General features: G+C 39.3%; 1 protein-coding gene across 5 annotated transcripts in view; it reads right to left on the bottom strand.

The window, feature by feature from the left end:
• TET1 (tet methylcytosine dioxygenase 1) overlaps positions 1 to 19174 on the bottom strand; it is a 146133-nt gene that overhangs the window by 48497 nt on the left and 78462 nt on the right. For all 5 annotated transcript variants that reach the window (XM_032795239.2, XM_032795240.2, XM_032795241.2 and 2 more), the window contains 4 exons: positions 10715 to 10923; positions 8767 to 8917; positions 5843 to 5932; positions 5318 to 5455 (listed from right to left, as the gene is read on the bottom strand). In XM_032795239.2, coding sequence (XP_032651130.1) covers positions 5318 to 5455; positions 5843 to 5932; positions 8767 to 8917; positions 10715 to 10923 — 588 coding nt within the window. The remainder of the gene's footprint in view (positions 1 to 5317; positions 5456 to 5842; positions 5933 to 8766; positions 8918 to 10714; positions 10924 to 19174) is intronic.

The following is a 19174-nucleotide window of genomic DNA, read 5'->3' as shown; positions in this document are numbered from 1 at the left end:
CAAATGAAATTAATAGGCAGCAGGTTTAAAACAAATAAAAGAAAGTTGTTCTTCACGCAGCGCACAGTCAACTTGTGGAACTCCTTACCTGAGGAGGTTGTGAAGGCTAGGACTATAACAGTGTTTAAAAGAGAACTGGATAAATTCATGATGATGAAGTCCATAAATGGCTATTAGCCAGGATGGGTAAAGAATGGTGTCCCTAGCCTCTGTTTGTCAGAGGATGGAGATGGATGGCAGGAGAGAGATCACTTGATCATTGCCTGTTCGGTTCACTCCCTCTGGGGCACCTGGCTTTGGCCACTGTTGGTAGATAGGATACTGGACTAGATGGACCTTTGGTCTGACCCGGTACAGCCATTCTTATGTTCTTATTGCCTGTGCCCACTAAGACATTAATGAACATCTATAACTGCCACAAGTACCACACAACACAAGCAATATTTCCTTAGAAACAAAGGTCAACAAGCGTTTGGTTTTTTTGTCTACGCTGGATGCAGTATATTTCTGGCTCCACTGTATACATGCCCAGTAAAGCAATGCTAGTTTAAATATTTTGATAGTGCTTATCCTCGGGGCTTTAATTGTTTTTCATTTTGTATAAATCTGTTAGTTTTACTTGGTGCTGTAGGGGGTGTGGTAGCAAAACACATTTCTTAGCACCTTTGGTAGCTACACTATAGGCATGTACATGCTTTGCAGGGTACCTGGGCATAGCTGCATTATGTTCCAAAACTGCAGTTGTTCCATATCATAGGTTCTGCTACTTCAATTAGTCTTTGTCTCTGACTTAAGGAACTAGTATTAAAAAAACTTTACCAGTTAAATAAATCCAGTCTCACCTGATCTCACTCTTGCTTTCTGAAATGACTTGGTTGATACGACTCCTCTGGCACTTGACAGTATGCTAATAGTGATTCCACTAAGATGTGATAAAAAGAGTTTCCTGTAAAGCCATAAATAACACAGGCTTCTCTGACTTCCTCTGCAATCCTAGGTGGTATTTGGCCAGTACTATGCAATGGCTAGCCTTTCAAAAGCCCTCAGTATCAGCCTCCTATAACGGTAGCATTTTTTGTTTTTTTCCCCCAACAACCACATCAGAAGTCAAGATGAGTTCATGAAGGTAGTGTGACTTTAGGTGGAGCTAGATCTTCTGATCTTAAGCATGCAGCCTGGTGGTAAATTTGCAGTGTCCTAATCAATTTAAACCATCTCTTATTCTGATCTTCTCTCTTCTTATCTCATTCTAGAATCCTAGGGATGGAAAAATCCTATTAGATTATCTAGTTCCTCCTTCTGCTAATGCAGGAGTGTTACCTACAGAACATCTAAGTACAAGTTGCCTCGGCCAAGTTTTAATAATTCCAGTGATGGGTATTCCAGCACTTCCCTTTATTCAAATTATTCAATATTTTTCCCAATGTCCTGCTTAAATTTTCTGAATGTTAATTATTATTCTCCACTTAAAGCAAACCTGGACAATTCTGTTGTCCTTAACAGTGACATAATATATCATTCCTTTATAATCTATCTCTACAACACTTACAATTCTCCTTATCTTCATAGGACAATTCCTCCTTTCCCTTAACCATCTTTGTTTCTGTTCTCTGCATCTTCTCTGGTTTGTCAATCTCATTTGAAATACTGGTAGAACAGTGAAAAACATGCGTGGTACTCCAAATTAAGTAACACTGATGCTATATAAAGAGGAATTATTGCCTTCTTAACCTGTGATACTATACATTTACATGTCTGGCATCTCCCTTACTTGCAGTAGCTTTGATTCACAATATTATTCCAAAAAAGAAAAGTTTACTGCATTTTTCCTAACCTGAACCTCATTTTATGAATCTCTGTCATTTTTCTATCTTTCTAGTTTGATATTTGGGGTGTGATTCTCTTCTTGCACCAGATTCAAAAAAGTATAATTTTGTTAACTTCAAATCACTGACTTATGGTTTACACTGTGTGCATGTGTCTAACAGAGAGGAGAATCAGGCCCTAGATTTGTACTTTATATTCTTTCAGGGTTTGCAGAGGATTCAAAGCCAGAAGTTACATCTTAGTTTAATTTATTTTTTTTGCTTCCTCTTTCAGATCATTGACAAAACTACTAAAATAAAATAAAACTCCTATGTTAACACTTGTGAAATCCAAACTGATTGCAATGCCATTTGTATTTATTCTTTGCCCATCAGCCATTTTTCAGGCTTTTTAAAAAGTAGTGTTGCTTATGTTTATTTGAATTAATATGTTTATTACAAAAAAATTAAACACATGGTTTCTAATACTTCAAGAGGTCCCAAAACGTCTCACCCATTATATGAGCTTCAGGTATCATATTAGTATTCTACATAGATCACAAAAAGTGATCAGACTCAAATGGCATGATTTATTCTTCATGAACCTCCATGCTGCTTATTGTTCATGAACCAGAGTTATGGGATATTATTTGTGCTAGTAAAGAAGAAATCTGTAGGTACCCGTGTGCTGTTGTGAGAGTGAAAAAAGGCACTCTTGCCAAGCAGTGAAGACAGTGTGAAGAGAAGCTGAATGGGCAATTTGAAAGGTGACATCATCTCTTCTTTTCTCACTAACTTCATTCAAAGCTAGGGAATGCTTCTGCAGTAGGGTCTGAAGTATGGCAGTTTCCTCACAGCCACTGACCCTCTCTGTGAAGGTATCTATTGCTACCCTACCAATCTCTCCTTCCTATTCAGAAAGGCCAAAAGGAAACAGGCAGCAGCCCTTGGACCACAGAGTCACTTTCCTCCCTTGACTTTTTCCCCAGCCAGTGCCACAGACTGAATGGTATGAGTAGTCACGTATAATTGTAGTTTGTCTCCCCACTCATCCCACCCTTCACCCATTGTTAGAGGCACTGTCCAATAGGACATGAACCACCAGTATAATAGCTATTACTGCACTAGCCATGCTTTCATTAGTTACTTTTACTTTTACTCTTTGTAAAATCCACTGGGCCAAATGAATCCCTTGTGTAAATCCACTGATTTCAATGGATTTACACAGGCATGAAGTTGACCCATTTCAGCTAATCCTTTGAAGCAACACAAATACTGAAGAAAAATTCAGATTGACACTTTTAATTCTTATACAACTGTCCTTGTGCCATTCAACTATAATCATGGCTTCTACCTCACCAGGGAACACTCTACCTGGTACCTGAATCATCCTAAGAAGATTGTTAAAAAGATAACAAAAGAGTCTGATGGAGTGAAAATGATGCTATATTTATTGGGTAAAAAAGGTGCTTTCATAAAGATAAAGTACATCCAGTATTTCCAAATACACAGGTTAGTACATACCCTTGTAGAATTTCTAAGTATTTTTATACCACTACAGAGCAAACAGGAAATATTCACAGCTGCCCACTGGTTAGCTTTTCCACATAAATATAGTTTTAATACCTTCATTTTTTTGCTCAAATGTGATCTCCACAGAATCAATTCCCATAAAATAAACTAGATTTAAATTGCTCTAGCTAAAGATATTAATAAAGAATATGATTACACAACTAATTTGATTTGGAAAAATTCACAAAACATACTGCATATGACAATATTGAAAGAAATACAGAAGCGTCCCTAATGAACGTTTCCTGGTGCTGAAATAACACCAATGACTCTAGATAAATAAATGTATATTCAGTTGATCCCAATATGTTCTTTAAAAGGAACCCATATTAATTTAAGATCATCTAAGACATTCCTACTCTGATATACTGTATTTTCCAACATCATCATCATTTCTCTTTTCAGGATCTATTCCTAAATAGGTGGTAGTAGACTTAAGTTCCATGTAATTATGTCTTTTAATATGAAATAATATTGCATGTATCAAAACAATCTTATTTTAGATAGAACCACGTTATATTAGCATACATATGTCAAAGCAGTTTAATCTCCAAAGGCAAGTAGTTTAATCGCCAAAGGCAAGACACATTTTCAAATTCTGAATTCTTAAATCTTCCCTCTGAATTTCCACATTGAGGAAGTTCTAGTTCAATACAGTTACACTGTATATACTTTAATTAGTTTTATACTTTTCTGTAAGGTATATTTTGTGAATAAGCTATTTCATAATCTTATCTGAAGACATTCACTATTAGCAAAACACAACAAGTCAATTCAGGTTTGCTGTTCATGGATAACCGTTAAAGACTCTTACAGCCTTAAAGCCAGAGATCCCTATCCAACAAAGCACATGATTAACAGTAAGCATGTGAGTAGTTCCAGTTAAGTGACTGGGACCACTCACACGCTTAATGTTGGGCACATGCTCAAGTAATGTGCAGGATTGGGCTATATTTCTTAAACTACAGGAATATAACATTAAATTTTAATTTTCCAATTTTTGAAGAAGACACTAGCCCTAATTAAGGCAGAGATTTTACATATACTTTTAAATACAGAGATTATGCTTGAATGTGATTTCCAATGACATTCACAAAAGCATCCCGACTATGCAGGAAGTGCTTGTAATTAAAGCTCACACTGCTGAAAACAATATATTTACAAAAGCATTCTTGGATTTATTTTGTTCTGAGCTTACCTGTCTTCAGGCCTCATTTTCTAAAAGGTTATTTAATAGAAATGGTGCTCCTTCTCTCACTTTTTTCCACTAATCATACAATGAACATCTATGGTATCAACCACATACCACGGAATGACAACTAGAGGCATTCCTTCCACACTAGGACTATGGGAGACTATTCCCCTTAATTAATACCACAAAGACTTTTTTAAATAACTCCAGCACATGCTTCATGATGTTACCTGGTCTATTTTCCTACCAATAGCTACACCAGCCTAGAGCCTGTCGGGCACCATGGTGATAAGGAAGGAGAGGTTGGTGAATGTGAAAACCGAGAGTGATAAAATGTGACAGATAATGAGCTCATTTACATAAGATCTTCTTCTGCAGGAGCATTATGCAATTCTTGGCTGCAGGGCATGTTTCTTTTATTTTACTTTGGACATCAAACCTTTACTTTGAATATGTTATCTGTCCTAAGGTAGACTGAGCATGCAGGACTTGTATATCTGAGATAGCTGTAGGTATTTTATCCTAGATTGCACCTTGCTTTTCTTATTCTGCAGAATAATAAAGTGAATAATAATAAGACTTCTGCAGGCTAAGAATAAACACACCCAACTCCTGTGGATATTTATACGAAGATACACTCGTAATATTTTAGCACCTTAAATGCTTCATGCAAATGTATCACTAAATGAAGCAGCATTTAAAAATCACAACAGAAAACAGCACAAATGAGAAAATGAAATGTACATACCACAGTGCTTCCATTGTGCATGTTGTGTGTGTCCTTATGGGCGTGGGCACAGAAATCTATACATGCTGTAACACCAGAGAAAGGCCTACCATCCTTGGATCCAAGCCGACAGTCTGGGCCCATGTGCTCATTTTCCACCTAAAAATAAAATAAACTAGGTTTATTTGGAGATGGCACTGAGAAACTTCAGACTCCGTGGGACACACTAGTATTGATTTTTAACTAAATAAAGGTAATCAGGTAAACTGCTTTATCAGAAAGTAAATACTTTGTTGTGCAACTTGTAATTAACATGTGACATTCAGTATAAGACATTACTGAGACAAACAGCTGAGCCAGATTTAAAGAATTATTAGACTCCTATAAATAATAAAAACTTTCTAGTTACAAAATAATGTACCAGGGTTATTAAATCTTCAAGGCATAATCTGAACAGCAGTTGGGATCAGGAAGACATCTTCTCCAGGACACAGCATTACAAAATTAAGGTCACTTATCACCACTGCCTGAATCTCACAGACCTACCTGATTCTGAAAAGCATCCGGAGCAAGTTTCTTATAAAGTGGAGCCACATCAGTAGCTAAAGTTTGCAAATTATTTTCAAGATGTTCTTCCTACAGACAAAAATATTTACAAAGTTATAATTTACTTGGAACATTTAGCCCAGTTTGGAGAGGTACGGACACAAACCATCAAAGTCAGGAAATTCAAAATGAACATGGCTTCAATTTTATATTTTATTTATTTTACTTCTGTGGTTCCTGTGGTTAAAATAAACCTGCTGTTTGACATGGCAGAGTGTTAAAACTGGTAAAAACACTGTAAATTAAAATAGTCAAACAAATAACAGAGTAGTATACAATTCATGTTTGCTAGTGAATAGGGGGCACTACTTCATAACCAGTACATAAGGGGTTAACTTCAGTTTCATATTCCCCTTCACTTGCACAGGTAGTCTAGGAAGAGCAATAAAGCAGACATTCCAGAGACAGAAGTGAGTTAATGCCTGTGGGAATGCTAGCACACCCATGTGCTGAGTACTGGGAGAACCCCATCTCGGGGAACCTTTTTAATATGTTTTTGCTTGTGGAAACTCGTTTTGATTTAAACTGGTAAAAGATCTGCTCCACCTGAAAAATCCTACTCATTACTGCTGCTTTATATCTGCAGTCATCCCACCAATTTAGTACATCATCTTTAACTCCTGTTCGGGAGATAGCTCCTCCCACTGCACCACAGCTCTTGATTGTTTTATCGGATAATGACTGCCTAGGAAGGTATGCAGGGGTCTCAATTAGGGCATGGACTGAGGAAGTTAGAGGGACAGGACTCTTTTCCTCACAGAAACAGAGCTATGAAAATTGGATAAACTAGATGCCTTTCCATGAGGGGGTAGTATTTAAGCTCTATTACTTGCCCCAAAATGTGTGTGTTTTTCCTGAAGAATGGCCATCCCAAGAAAATCAGCAAGTGGCTGGGGAAATCGAAGAAGGCAGATGGAATAGGGTGATGTGCTCCTGATTATTTTTTTAAATGTGAAGACCAGACTTTTGCACTTGCAATTCCAATTGCAGCCTTACAAACACATTACAAAGCAGCAAAGCATTATAACTTATGTTCTGCATGAGACTTTTCCTTCGGAGAGTGCATGTGTAGCTACATGCACACACGCATTTCAGTCTTGAATTAGATTTACATAATGGCATCACACTGTGAATTCATACAATAATCAATTTATTATCTAGAGCTAATCCATGTTTCTTCTCGACTGTATTCTAGGTAACACATCTTTAGTTTAAATCTATACTATATGCTATTCTTACCTAAATGTATTATCATACACTTCTTTACATTAAACCTCATCTGACTCCGTCCAGTGCCTCAAATGATCAAACGATCCAAATCTCTCTGTACATTGAATCTATCTTCTTCTTTATTTGCTATACCTCCTAGTTTTATGTCATCTGCAAAATGATCAATATCCAACATTTAGCTAAGATGAAGAAATACCTACTTGTTAGAATTAGTGACAAACCCAAAAGAAGGGAATAAAGGTTTTGTGATGACTTTTCCCTGAATTTTTTCCTGTATTTTTTTTAAATTGGAATTGGAACTCATTATCTGCGAGTGGAGAGGTGAAAAATGCAGGACTTATAGGAAATATTTAGCTTCAGTGGTATACAGAAGATTTGGGTTTTTCAAGGCTGACTTTTGAGAAGGAATGAATGTCAAAACTGCACAAAAAAGCATGAAAACACCCTTATTGTCTGAACCTGAACAAGTTGGATGTTTGGGTTCTGTGGCAGCAGTGGGTGGGACAGAGTAGTAGAAGTGGTTCACTGATGAAATAATATACAAGTATATATTGAATCCAATTACCTAAGAATAATGGCAACTTGCATATGATGTGTTTAAACAATATGTATTTTGAAGCATATCAGGATATCTGGTCAAGGTGCAAACAATCCTTTCCCTCAGACCTCCAGAGAGAAGTGAGGATAGAGACAGCTAAGATCAGAACAAAAGGAACCTTGAGGTTATTTTCACATTACCTCATGCTGGGTGAGCAAGCAGTCACTGCGTAAGACCGGAGTCAGCTGTCATTTTTAAGAGCATAAGTTTAATGGTCTTCACCTTTCGTTGTAAAAAGCTTCCCAACACCATAAACAAATCCACCAGACATTTTTTAGTAGTTTACTTTCTATACAATCAGTTTTTATATTTCCTGTACTATACAAGCTGTCCCTCATCAATCATGTTCACATGCAATAATTAAACAATTATTTGACTGTACCATGTTTAAGGGCATGTATTATCTCAAGGTCTCATGGAGGCATGATACCCAAAAGAAAACCAGTCCATTATACGTGGTAGATAGGCGAACCAGTCCATCAGCTGGGCTGACGGCAGTGTTAAAGAGGCAGAACCCAGGGAAGCCAATAATTTATTCTAACACAAGATAGGGAGACTGTACTACAGGAATGCAATCTTTGGGTGTCCAACAGAGCTTTACCCTTTTTTATTTGGGTGAGCCCTGAATGGACACAATGTACAGGCATCTAGGAGTGAAGTCTGTAACAGCCTTTCTAAAGATGTTACTCTGGTATTACTGCTTGTAAAAATATTTTTTTGTTCTACTAGATGTTCACATAGTACATTTCACATGAACACAAATAAAATTACACAGTGTTGCTAAACCTGCACCCAGGAACAAATCAAGAGACACATAATAGCCATATGAAAATAATTTTTAGGGCATTACATTGCATAGCAAGATACACTGAATTTTCATCAAGTGGTGAGAAAGGTAAACGTATAAGTTCTATGGTGGAAGGGGTGCAGGCAAAGGTGAATGTATGCATATGTGAGTGAGAAAGTGGACATCTGTAGACTCTACCACTAGTTCTCTAAACATTCCTATCAAATTCTTTTCAGAGAAAGAACTTACTTGTTTAGGGTCATCTGTGAGAAGTCTAAATTTCCTGGGGTTTTTGCTTCTGGCAAATTTACAGCCATTGAAATACATACTCCATGAACAGCCAAATGAGAATGAGGCTCCACAAGTTTCAGGATCAAGTCCTTGACATGCACAAGTGCGGCTACAAGACAGGTAATTGCATGACAATCAGTCGACAAAACAGAAACCTTCTTTAGATACATAATTACTTACATGACTTTTATAATCCATAATGAAATAACTGAATGATTTATAAATATATCTGAAACCTTTAATCAGTTGTTTCTGTTAATAATTATCTATTTATGAAATGATGATTGGCTTATTGTTTTTCAAGAGTCACTCACAAGTAACTCAAGCCTCAAAACTTTTATCTAACATGAAAATATATATCTCCTTGTTATACCCACCCTACTGTAATTTTGACTTCTCCAGCTTTGACTAATTAAAAAAAAATGCAAGTAAGTACCACTCTTAATTATAGCTGTCCTGCAGCCCAATAAATACTGTCCACAGCTCTGACTGTGTATGGAACAAGTATATCGAAAGTCATCCACATTTTGAAATGAAAGCATGCTAACGTGGAGAAACCATTAAAAATAAATTAGATTTAAGTCACTGAAGAGTTGTAAAAGGATTCTGATTACAGACAGGGCCTCCAAGAATCTGCACTGAGGCAGAGCTGCTCTTAGGGTCTCATTGGGCTGCTATAAACTTTCCAGTCCATTTACCAACCAATGGGATGAAATAGTTTCATTTCTGATGTGGAAAGGAACATCCCAGGCTTGAGTTCCCAGGCTCTCTCACCTACAAAGCTCAAGAAGTTTGATCAGAACCTACTCTATTCTGAGCAGCACAGCATCAATAGGAATGTAGCAGGGGTCCAACTAATGCAGAACCTTAGAGCATGCAGGGAAAGGTTTTGTTTTTGTCTTTTTTAAAGTCTGGACATCTGTATAGAAAACTCATGTGGCGAAAGAGAGAGACAGCCAGGCTGTTGGGAAGATGAGAACTGACTCGAAGAAGCCAAGCTGGTAACATTGCTCTGAGGATGGCTGAGCCATGGATGCCTGTAAAAGCAGACAGTTCTTTCATAGCTGGGTACCTAGGAGAACTGTGGAGACAGTTGAGCAAGGTGAGTGTGGAATAGGACAAAACTACTGAAGTATGCTCTATTTCTGTCTTGAAAAAAAAAAACAGTAAGAGACCTCCATCATCCCCCCAGTATCTTGGTGTCTGCATTTACTTCAGAAGCCCCATGTTGCAACATATAAGATAATGGCAATCTTCAAAAACAAACCCACAAAACCATCCAATCAGGGGAAATCAAAATCAATACAAAATGTGGGTACAGCTAGCTAAAACGCGTAAGACACTTACAATTTTCCATTTACAAGAGAGCTTGAAAAATTTTTACATATAATTTAAAAACCACCCCATTTAGAGACATTATGGGATAGATTGTACCTGATATGACATGCACTGATAATGGGGTAGAGCCATATTGCCTGAGGGGGAAGTCCTGGAGCAACTCTACCACCAGGAGATGCAATTCCTCTGGGACTCCCACCATACAGAGTATGTTTACACACTGTGCTGTTCCTCAGGGAGGTGCAGTGTGCTTTCCACTCATAGTCCAGCCAAAACTGATACAGGGTGGCAGTCACATTTCTCCTCCTTCCCATCTCTTTGGGTGATGAGAGGCCTTGGATGTAAATAGAGGGAGCAGTCCGTGTACTCTCTTAGCACATGCATATCTGGTGCACAGTCTGGTCCTTAGTGAATAACAGGAATTGAACATCACAATAAAATGACACCCAGTGGTTTGTGTTTTAAATAAGCTTATATATTTTGATTTTTAAATTAAATATGTTTCCTTTTATGCAGACCAACCTACAAAAAAAGGAGAAAATAAACAGGTGCTATGAACGTCACTTACTCTTCATTTAATGCACATCTACGGCTTGTGGGACAGCCATATTTTCTGAGACTCTGTGTCAGTTCTTTATATAATGTATCAGCCAGAAGATGAGGAATCCCTTCCCAGGCCAAAATCAGAATCACTATGACGGCAGTTTGGCAGTGATGTCCCGCACGCTGACGTACCAAGCACAGCAACTTTTCCTCATCACTACTTCTTCGTATCACCTGCAAGAATCATTTTATTCATTCTTAGATTAGGAAAGGATATATTTCTAAGATCTTGATGCCACATCTTTACTCGCAAAATAAACCCTTACTGACTCACCATATCATCTTATTATGCATTACTAAATAAATAAATTACATTCAAAACAAAAAACAAACAAACAAAACAAAAATACTTAAACAACAGCTATGTATGTACTTCTCCCATTGAAATCAACAAGAGTCATTTTTGGGACCTGTCCAATTAACTTCAATGCAAGTTGCATGCATTTAATTAACAGCAAAATTTAGCCCTAATACTGTTAAACAAGCTAGCAAAAAACAAGAAGAGCCAAGGTTAATGTTCTATAAACTTGGAACTTCCTAACTTTAGCTCATTTATATCACAAGCTTAGTATTACTGAAACATTCTGTATTAATTGTGGATTTCTATTCTCTATGCTGCAATGCCCTAGATTTGAAACATTCTAGTAGGAACCACTACTGCCCAAAGAGGTCCCACAATCATGGGCTCTGGAGAGGACCATATCTTACCCTCTTCTGTGGAAAATGTTTCTGTATTGCACTCTGGGCTGTGTAAGAAATCAGGAAATTTTTTCTGTGCCCCATTAGGTAGAAACAATCCGGAAGATGGGTTAAAAAGAAAATAATTATAGGGGAAAATGACAATCCTGGTATAATTGATCCACTGAAAACCTAACCTCTCCTGTGAATTGATATTGTAATGACAAGACTACCTCTAAAAAGTAAAATGCAGGTACATAAAAGAACATATCACAAAATTACATATACTTATGTGTTAGGATAGTTTCTGTAGTTATTACTGGAGATCATATAATTAGAAGAAAGCAGTGAAAAAAGAGGCACATTGTTTTCTCCCTTTTGGCAATCAAACTATGAGTAAGACTTTTCCTTGATGCTGTTTATGTCAATATAGGCCTTAAAATAACTTCAGGAGAACTTGGAAGTTAGACTGTGTTCTGTTGGTCACATAATTTAATAAGTTAGCCAACTTCACTCATTTGATATCGCATACTGAAGACTAGACAGAATACAGGCTTATATTATTCGTGATGCTGCAGAAAGGGAAAAAAGGGATACTAAGTACCTCTAGTATCAGAGGGGTAGCTGTGTTAGTCTGGATCTATAAAAGCAGCAAAGAGTCCTGTGGCACCTTATAGACTAACAGACGTTTTGGAGCATGAGCTTTCGTGGGTGAATACCCACTTCGTCGGATGCACTTCTAATTCCTCTGTATTTAAGCTGTGAATTTTTTGGGGCAGGGACCATCTTTTGTTGTGTGTTTGTACAGCACCTAGCACAGCGTACTCCCAGGAAAATTCTGTGCCACTGTGCACATGCAGAATTCTATAACAGGAGCAAAGAGTCCTGTGGCACCTTATAGACTAACAGACGTTTTGGAGCATGAGCTTTCGTGGGTGAATACCCACTTCGTCGGATGCACTTCTAATTCCTCTGTATTTAAGCTGTGAATTTTTTGGGGCAGGGACCATCTTTTGTTGTGTGTTTGTACAGCACCTAGCACAGCGTACTCCCAGGAAAATTCTGTGCCACTGTGCACATGCAGAATTCATGTCCCACTCAAGAATATTTTTTTCTCTGCAGAAAATATGTTCTGCTGGAGAGGGGCTGCAGTCATGCCTTTCGCCCATTAGGGGCTGCTGTGTTGCCAGAACAAAAGACAGCTACTCCTTGGTGGGAGAAGCCCTGCAGATAGGGCAGAGAAGAGGCTGTGTTCCTCACATAATCCTCCCCGTGGGGCCAGGTGGGGAGCAACAGGATAGGGGGAGACAAGGAGTGTGGGGTACATGAGGCTGCTGGGGGGGAGGTCACAGGCACCCCCAAATTCAGATGGGCTAATAGGGAGGATAGATTGGGGCAGAGGTGGAATGGAAGTGGGGGTGCAAAGACAGGGGGAGTGGGTGACAGTGATAGTACAGGGCCACATGGGGATGGGAGTAGGGGGTGGCTGAGTGGGGGGTGCAGAGACACATGGGAATGGGGCGGAGGCCACAGGGCCACTTGAGGATGGGGGAGGGAGTGGCTGACTAAGGGTGCAGGGCCACATGGAAACAGGGGGGCAGAGGGCTGCAGGGCCACATGGGGATGGGGAAAGGAAGGGTGGCTGAGTCGGGGTGCAGGGACAAATAGGGACACCAGGAGGGGGTGCAGGGACACGTTGGGATGGGGTAGATGTGCCTGACTGAATGAGAGAGGCTAAGGGTCAGCCAGGGTCTGTATGGGGGACGCTTCCCAACTTCCTAACAATCTCTACCCACCCCCCCAAAAAAACCCTGTTCCATACTTCTCCCATCTACACCCAACAACCTTCCAGGTTCACTCCCAGGCTGCTTCCCAACAATTACTTCCTTCTCCCTCAGCTCCTCCTTTACCCCGACTCTCCCAAGCCTTTGGACTGTTTCTAAGGGGGGCAGGAAATACATTTCTGTATTGTAGTTTAAATGAATTATTACTCAAAGTTCTGTATTAATATGCCTACTAAGGAATCTATTTGTCGAAAAACATTTCCTGAATCTTTTTTGTTGTCTGTAGTGTTACAGACATATTTCCTAACAAGTATTTTTAAATAAATTATCAAAATAATTGAAAATGGCATCATTATATGTGTTATTTTGACTAATAAAATATGTAGAATTTTAAAGTATCATGCACAGAATTTTTAAATTTTTGGCACAGAATTCTCCCAGGAGTAACAATGGGGTCCTGGTCCATGCCTAGTAATACAAATAATAATAGATAATCAGGAGTACTATTGACTTTATAAGACATGCAAAATTAAGGAAAAATTTGCTTGCTATCCTACTCCTATCTGTTCAGTAGGTATTTGCCATGATTAGAGTCAAAGATACATTATGTAATAAACAACAAATAACTAAATAATAACAGGCAGATTAAAATTAGCTTGGCAAGGACTCATATTCTCCAAATAAAACTGATGGGGTACAGCAGTCTCTCCATAGGGCATTGCCATTCCCACTGAAGGGTTGAGGTTCCATTTATGAGTTTAAATAACCACATAGTAGGAGCTTGGACCTCTCATGGGTAATACTGGGACAAATCTCCTCTTCACAGTCCATTCACACCCAAAACTGAACTATTGAGAGGTACCCCCCACACCTGTTGCAGACATTTGATCCTAAAACTGCTGATATTCTGTTCTAGTATCTGTGTGAGACAGCAAATCAACCAATCAGTTTATTTACCTGACTACCCCCTTTTGCTAACTAGGATTATCTGTTACAAAGGACAAGTAGTACAGAAATCATATATATGAACCCTAAAGTTGTGAGAAAGTCATGAATCACAAATGCAGTAACAAGCATGTACAGGCACAGTATGGCAACCGTGACATCATGACAGAAATACAGGCAATAATATACAAGGACACAATCATTCATTACACTACACTACACAGAAAACCCAAACATTCAGCATGTGGGCAAGATAGTGCAAATGCAAGAAGGCAAGAGGCCTTCACCTGCCCTTATGACACTTTTAATGTCTGGGTCAATATGTGGGTTGCCTATCAGATTAATGACCCAGCCTCCTTGTTGTTGCCACACGAGTCTAACTATAGTACACAATCCTTGACCTAATCATCCATAAGCATATGAAACATTCTGACTAGTTAATGTGAGGGGCCAGCCACCTTTGCATTTTCCCCAAAAAATCACAAACAAACAGAGGGTGTTGAACAGATTTAATATTAATGGATTCAGAGGCAAACTGTGCCAGCTTAGTTGGAAAAGTAGGCACTATGCTCACTTGTGGTAAGAGAAAGGCAGCTTCAAATCATTTAAATTGAAAGCTGAATAATACACGTAACAAACACTGATATACCTTAAATTTAACAAAAAGCCTACTAAGTACTTCTAATTGCAGTACCAATCCTCAAAAACAGTCCTGGTAGTGACTAAGCAACCACAATTTGTTACATAGGCAAAATAACAAGAGTAGGAAAATACTTCATTTTCCATTTGCTCTAGGTTGGAAGTATTTACAGGAAGTTTATTGTGCCTGATATACAATAAAAATAATTCAGAATTCATGACAGTTAATATTTTATAAACTTTTTAAAAACATAGTTCTTCCAACTCAACAAGAGAAGGAAGATTTAATTTAATTGTTCAATATAAAATATTTAATATTTCTAGTCTCCCTAGTCTTTCTGTTTCTCCGGCTTCATAACTCGTACGAGAAAGGTTAATACCTCAGTTTCTCAGTGCAAAAGAAGGTTGTCCTTTGTGAGCTCTAATACCTTTCTAAACTGCAAATGCACAGTTCAGAAAATATGATGAACAGGAAAATAATTTATACAGCCATCATACCTCCCTGGAGTGCAATATGATTGGAATTTGCTGCTTTATGTATGCAGAAAACAATGTGATACCTTTATTGGCCCCCCAAACCACATTATAATACATTGCCTTTCAGGTCATAAAGATGGCAAATAGATTTATCAGTTGTCTGAGTTTTATTTTTGTGGCTCTTCTGAAATTATGAGTATACCATATGCTCTTAATTGTATTGTGTTGGTTTGATTTCTGCAGCCTTAGTGACTTCTGCTCTTTGTATCCAAGGTAAGGTACTTTTCTCGCCTGGAGGGGACAATCTAGTTGGAATTCACCATGAGGCTAAATAGTTACGTCCAGTTCCTCCCTGCCAGCAGATGGTGACAGTGCTGCTAGAATTCTGGTGTCCTGTAATTCCCCATATAAGTAGAGCATGCCAGCTCACATTCCACAGCTGACTGGTTGAAATCAGTAAAAAACAAACCCTGTCTCTATTAAGACCTACTCATTCCACAGCAACACCATATCCAACTTTAATTCATATCATAGCAAACATTAGTGGGATGTCTGCATGGCTTGAGGGCAAATCCGGCAAACGAAGTTAGCAGGTAATTCTTGCAATATATCAACCCCTCTAGCGAGGCAAATTGCCAGAAAGAAAGGAAGGAAGAAAGAAAGAAAGAAAGAAAGAATGTCTTAAGTCTCAGAGTGACGTACGTAACTGTGAGCGCTATTACATCCTTTTATTCATGGATTCCCAAAGAATTATTTGCAGGCCAAGAGCAGCATGTTGAGCTCTATAATACACAGGGCTGCCCAGAGGATTCAGGGGGGCTGGGGTCTTTGGCGGCGGGAGGCCCCCGCTTTGGCGATAATTCGGCGGCGGGGGGTCCTTCCAGTCTGGGACCCACCGCCAAAGTGCCCCAAAGACCCGCAGTGGGGGCCCCCACTTTGGCGATAATTCGGCGGCGGGGGGTCCTTCCAGTCTGGGACCCACCGCCAAAGTGCCACAAAGACCCGCAGTGGGGGCCCCCGCTTTGGCAGTAATTCAGCGGCGGGGGCCCCCACTGCGGGTCTTTGGGCACTTTGGCGGTGGGTCCCAGACTGGAAGGACCCCCCGCCGCCGAATTATCGCCAAAGCGGGGGCCTCCCGCCGCCAAAGACCCCAGCCCCCCTGAATCCTCTGGGCAGCCCTGTGTATTATAGAGCTCAACATGCTGCTCTTGGCCTGCAAATAATTCTTTGGGAATCCATGAATAAAAGGATGTAATAGCGCTCACAGTTACGTACGTCACTCTGAGACTTAAGACATTCTTTCTTTCTTTCTTTCTTTCTTCCTTCCTTTCTTTCTGGCAATTTGCCTCGCTAGAGGGGTTGATATATTGCAAGAATTACCTGCTAACTTCGTTTGCCGGATTTGCCCTCAAGCCATGCAGACATCCCACTAATGTTTGCTATGATATGAATTAAAGTTGGATATGGTGTTGCTGTGGAATGAGTAGGTCTTAATAGAGACAGGGTTTGTTTTTTACTGATTTCAACCAGTCAGCTGTGGAATGTGAGCTGGCATGCTCTACTTATATGGGGAATTACAGGACACCAGAATTCTAGCAGCACTGTCACCATCTGCTGGCAGGGAGGAACTGGACGTAACTATTTAGCCTCATGGTGAATTCCAACTAGATTGTCCCCTCCAGGCGAGAAAAGTACCTTACCTTGGATACAAAGAGCAGAAGTCACTAAGGCTGCAGAAATCAAACCAACACAATACAATTAAGAGCATATGGTATACTCATAATATATGGGTCTTCGGCAGTAATTTGGAGGCGGGGGTTCCTTCCGTCCCGGGATGGAAGGATCCCTGACCACCAAAGACCCGGAGCAGAAGAAGCTCCGGGGGTCCGGGCCCTGCAAGAGTTTTCTGGGTCCCGCAGAGCGAGTGAAGGACCCTGCTACAGGGGCCCAAAAAACTCTTGTGGAGGCCCCTGCGGGGTCCAGGGAAAAATTGCCCCACTTGCCCCCCTCTTGGGCAGCCCTGATAATACACCTCTTCAGGGCTTACAATACAGCCTCGACTATTATAATGTAGGTGCAAGTCAGCTGTCCACTGTTTTTCCCCATGTGCAGGGATGGGCTTCTGGAATCCTGGGTATTGGCCAGCTGGACTGCTCCTCCTTCCTTCCATGGGATTTGCTCTTACAAGTGAGACCCTAAAACATTCCAACATCACATTCTTTTCCAATGCACTCTGAGATCAGAAGTAATGTGGCACTTGACTTCTGACCAGGCATTCTACAAAGCAAGTAAAATCAAGGTTTCACTTGATTTCTGAGGAACACTTAAAGTACTAGTTTTGACCTGTAAAGTCCTAGATGATTTGGGTCCTCACTACTGAAGAGACTACCTCTCCCTGTGCAACAGGAGGCATTGATTCCTCCAGATCTAGATTTCATAACCTTCAAGATACCACACAAAACTTACCTGTAATCCCAGCTGTTTCCTGGGCAGAACAGAGGATGCTACTGAACAGGGTAAGGTTACAAAAGAAGACATGATATTATGTTGGTTGTTAGGGAGATTAACAAGTATAGTTTTGAGGTTTATAACCTATTGAACTTATTTTGTTTGGTAAGATTTGTTTTTAATTGTATTTACTGCATCTAGAGTTTATGAGAGCCAAATAAATAAGCTAAAATATGTACTAAAATAGGACTAATAAATTTAACAAAGTATCATCACAGATGCCATTTTAGATCCTGTAGCCTGCAAAATATGCCCAAACTGAGTTAGGCAAAAACTTTATGCTTCACCAAAATATACCAATTCAGTGGGGAAGGATGCTATTCCACTCAATGGAACTGATTGAGAACTGGGTACTCGATGTCACTTAAAAATCCTAACTGCACTGACTTAATCTGTGACAGGAAACAAATGCAATCAATCATTAATACTATCGGATGAGTAGAGAAATCAAATTTTACAAATGTCAGTCCTAGATATTGGCTAACTTGCTTTAGATTGAAGGTAGAAAGGTAAAGTTGTTGCTAACATTCAGTTACTTTTACCACACCAAGACAGTGTATCTGTGTTCAGATTTTTAAAATGTTAAGTCTTTTCAACATTTTACTTTGTTGCACTGAACAAGTATGATGTAATTCAATCAAATATACAAAGAAATACTGTTTTTAAAATGGCACTTTCAGATTTGTTTTGATGATTTGTCCTTTAGAGCACCCCTTTTTTTTTTACTGCTATTAATATCAGAGGGATTTCCAATTTCTCAGTTACATTCAAATGCCTGCTTGTATCAAATGCTTTACTGAAATCTAAATAACTTAAGATCACTGCATTCAATTTTACTATAAACTGGTAATTATCTGAGTGACTGGCACGATCTGTAAATAAGAATCCATACTGCTTATTGTTCATCAAGTTTTACTCTTAAGTGCTTACATATTGACTCTCTTATTGTTTGCTTTAGTACTGGACCAAGAATTAAAGTTACTGTCATAAACAGATAGTTAGGGGTTAATGGCTCTTTTACCTGTAAAGGGTTAAGAAGCTCAGTAAACCTGGCTGACACCTGACCAGAGGACCAATAAGAGGACAAGATATTTTCAGATCTTGGTGGGGGGAAGTCTTTTGTTTGTGCTCTTTGTTTTGGGGGTTGTTCGCTCTTGGGACTAAGAGGGACCAGACGTCAATCCAAGCTCTCCAAATCTTTCTGAATCAGTCTCTCATGTTTCAGATTGTAAGTAATAGCCAGGCAAGGCGTGTTAGTCTTATTTTTGTTTTCTCAACTTGTAAATGTTCCTTTTTTGCTGAGAGGATTTTACTTCTGTTTGCTGTAACTTTGAACCTAAGGCTAGAGGGGGTTCCTCTGGGCTATATGAATCTGATTACCCTGTAAAGTATTT

The sequence above is a fragment of the Chelonoidis abingdonii genome, chromosome 15 (genome assembly GCF_003597395.2).
Source record: "Chelonoidis abingdonii isolate Lonesome George chromosome 15, CheloAbing_2.0, whole genome shotgun sequence".
Lineage (NCBI taxonomy): Eukaryota > Metazoa > Chordata > Testudines > Testudinidae > Chelonoidis > Chelonoidis abingdonii.
Note: the sequence above shows the minus strand (reverse complement) of the source record. Positions and strands in the feature narration are given on the sequence as shown.